At 48.9% G+C, this 1,940-nt stretch overlaps 1 protein-coding gene across 1 annotated transcript in view; it reads left to right on the top strand.

Annotated features, from left to right (window-relative positions):
- The first annotated feature begins 343 nt into the window (after nt 1-343).
- Nucleotides 344-1,940, top strand: part of CNMD (chondromodulin) — a 16,724-nt gene continuing 15,127 nt past the window's right edge. Inside the window, exons 1-2 of the mRNA XM_085309556.1 lie at nt 344-545; nt 663-895. Coding sequence (XP_085165682.1) covers nt 344-545; nt 663-895 — 435 coding nt within the window. The remainder of the gene's footprint in view (nt 546-662; nt 896-1,940) is intronic.

Below are 1,940 nucleotides of genomic sequence, written 5' to 3'. Positions count from 1 at the left end.
TTAAGAAGAGAAAAATCGTTTCTCTAGGATTCATTCACTAACCATATGGCAGCAAGGTGCCCATCAGGGCCTGAGCTTTTGTTGGTTTTGCATTGTTCAGTAATGTTTTATAATCTACTGGTCATGTCAGCAATGGGCTTTGAAAAAGTTAGAAGTGATGATAAAGATTTTTGCATTTTTGGAGCAGGGCACAGAGGAGAGGCAAGTGTAGGATGTCAACTGCAGGGGCCACACAGGGCTCATACAAGCCTCAGTGGGAAGAGCAGGCCAGGATTCATGCCGAGCCTCTGTTGTCAAGAGCCCAGAAAGTTTAAAAGATCGCAGTAGAGGGTGTGCAGTCCCCATGCCGGATGGTGAGGAATTTAGTAGTGTGGCCACGGGCAGCCCGGCTGCTGGCTGGCCTCAGCAGCAGAGATCAGCCCCAGGCAGGTTCATCAATACTGCTGCAGCCTTGCACAAACAAGGTCCCTCTGGCAGCAGCAAATRTGTTAGTGAGAGCTCCCAGCCCCACCTGGGAGAAAACTCTGCTCCAGCCTCAAATCGAGGTGGGTTTAACCACAAGAAAGCAAGAAGGATGAACTAAGTAAGTTCSTAACAAGTCTTAATACCACCGACAACATCAGCACATATTTTATCCATCTTCCTGTCCTTTGTGTGGCCAGAAGAAGATGGTAAAAAAAGAGCAATAAAGCCAGGGGAAGGTTATGCCTGCATGGAAATTAAATTCCTCACAATTAAGCCACTGATCAGAAGCACCAAAGCAGATAATTTGGGTACAAACATGATGCAAAACACCAACATCTCAACAAACATCAACAACTTCCTCACAGCTTTGGGGTTTCTGAAGGACCAACTTGAATTTCYGGATCTGGACCCCTGTAATACGGCGTGTAACGTATTTTGAAAGCTTTTTCAAACATTTCAGGAGGCACAGTCCTACCCTTAGGAATATAGGCAGAGCACCTGCTGCAGATGTGCATCACTTCACACAACACCACAGACGCAGACCTGTTTGATAAGCAGAGAGGAAAAGAGTGGGACTGAGAAACCCAAACCGAGATGCATGTTGCAGAGCTGGTTAACACAGACTCTGCTCATGGGGCCTCACATGCAGCAGCATGTCAGTGTCCCTCGCATCACCCCATTTAACAGCCTGCCCCGTCAATGCCGTTGCCCMCTGGCATCACTGAAACCGGGCCACTGAGCGAGAAGGGCAGGAGAGCAGAAAGCACAGCCCAAGCTGCCCGGATTCGTGCTCTTTCGAAAGTTRGTTTCTCCTGATGCTTTTTTGCCATGCTTCCAGCCTTACAAGGGACACTTTGTTCTGTGGTTGACAGTATTAGCACCAGACGTGCCCTGTGCTGCTTATTTCCTACCTTCAAAGAGTGCGCATGCGCACACACACAGCATAACCAGTCGTAGCCCTGAGTTTAAGCTTCCTATGTAGACTATGAGCATGAGCTCATATAGACGTTTGTCYTTCCAACTTGAATTTCCCTATGATCCAACCATGTTTTAGATGCTTAAAAACTGAGCAGTATGAGTGGTGGGGAAATGGAGGAAATTCCAGGGATATGGCCACTGTAGAGGTCTGGTCTCCAATTTTTGGCGACCTTTCCAAAGGAAAGAGAGGAAATTGCTCCCATGCTTTGCCCCTGCTGAGCCTGAACCAGGCTTGGGGTCTCTGCTCCATTTCCCGGGTTATGCCCGACATTAGTATGGGGCTCGACTGAAGGTAGGACTGCTCTGCTTGCGCWGCGCAGCGCCGTCTGTTGCAAACTAGCCATCAAACAGCAGCTTGTCAGCTGCAGAGCCTCTGTTCGCCCGCACAAAGCAAATTCCTGTGGCAAACGCGTGAAAGCGTTTTAAACGTCGTTTGATTTTAAAAGCTGCTCTTTACCGCAGCCCTTCACCGTGGCACCTCTCCGCTTGGCCACGGC

The sequence above is a fragment of the Rhea americana genome, unplaced genomic scaffold (assembly GCF_003343005.1).
Source record: "Rhea americana isolate MKP2758 unplaced genomic scaffold, rheAme1 scaffold_3, whole genome shotgun sequence".
Lineage (NCBI taxonomy): Eukaryota > Metazoa > Chordata > Aves > Rheiformes > Rheidae > Rhea > Rhea americana.
Note: the sequence above shows the minus strand (reverse complement) of the source record. Positions and strands in the feature narration are given on the sequence as shown.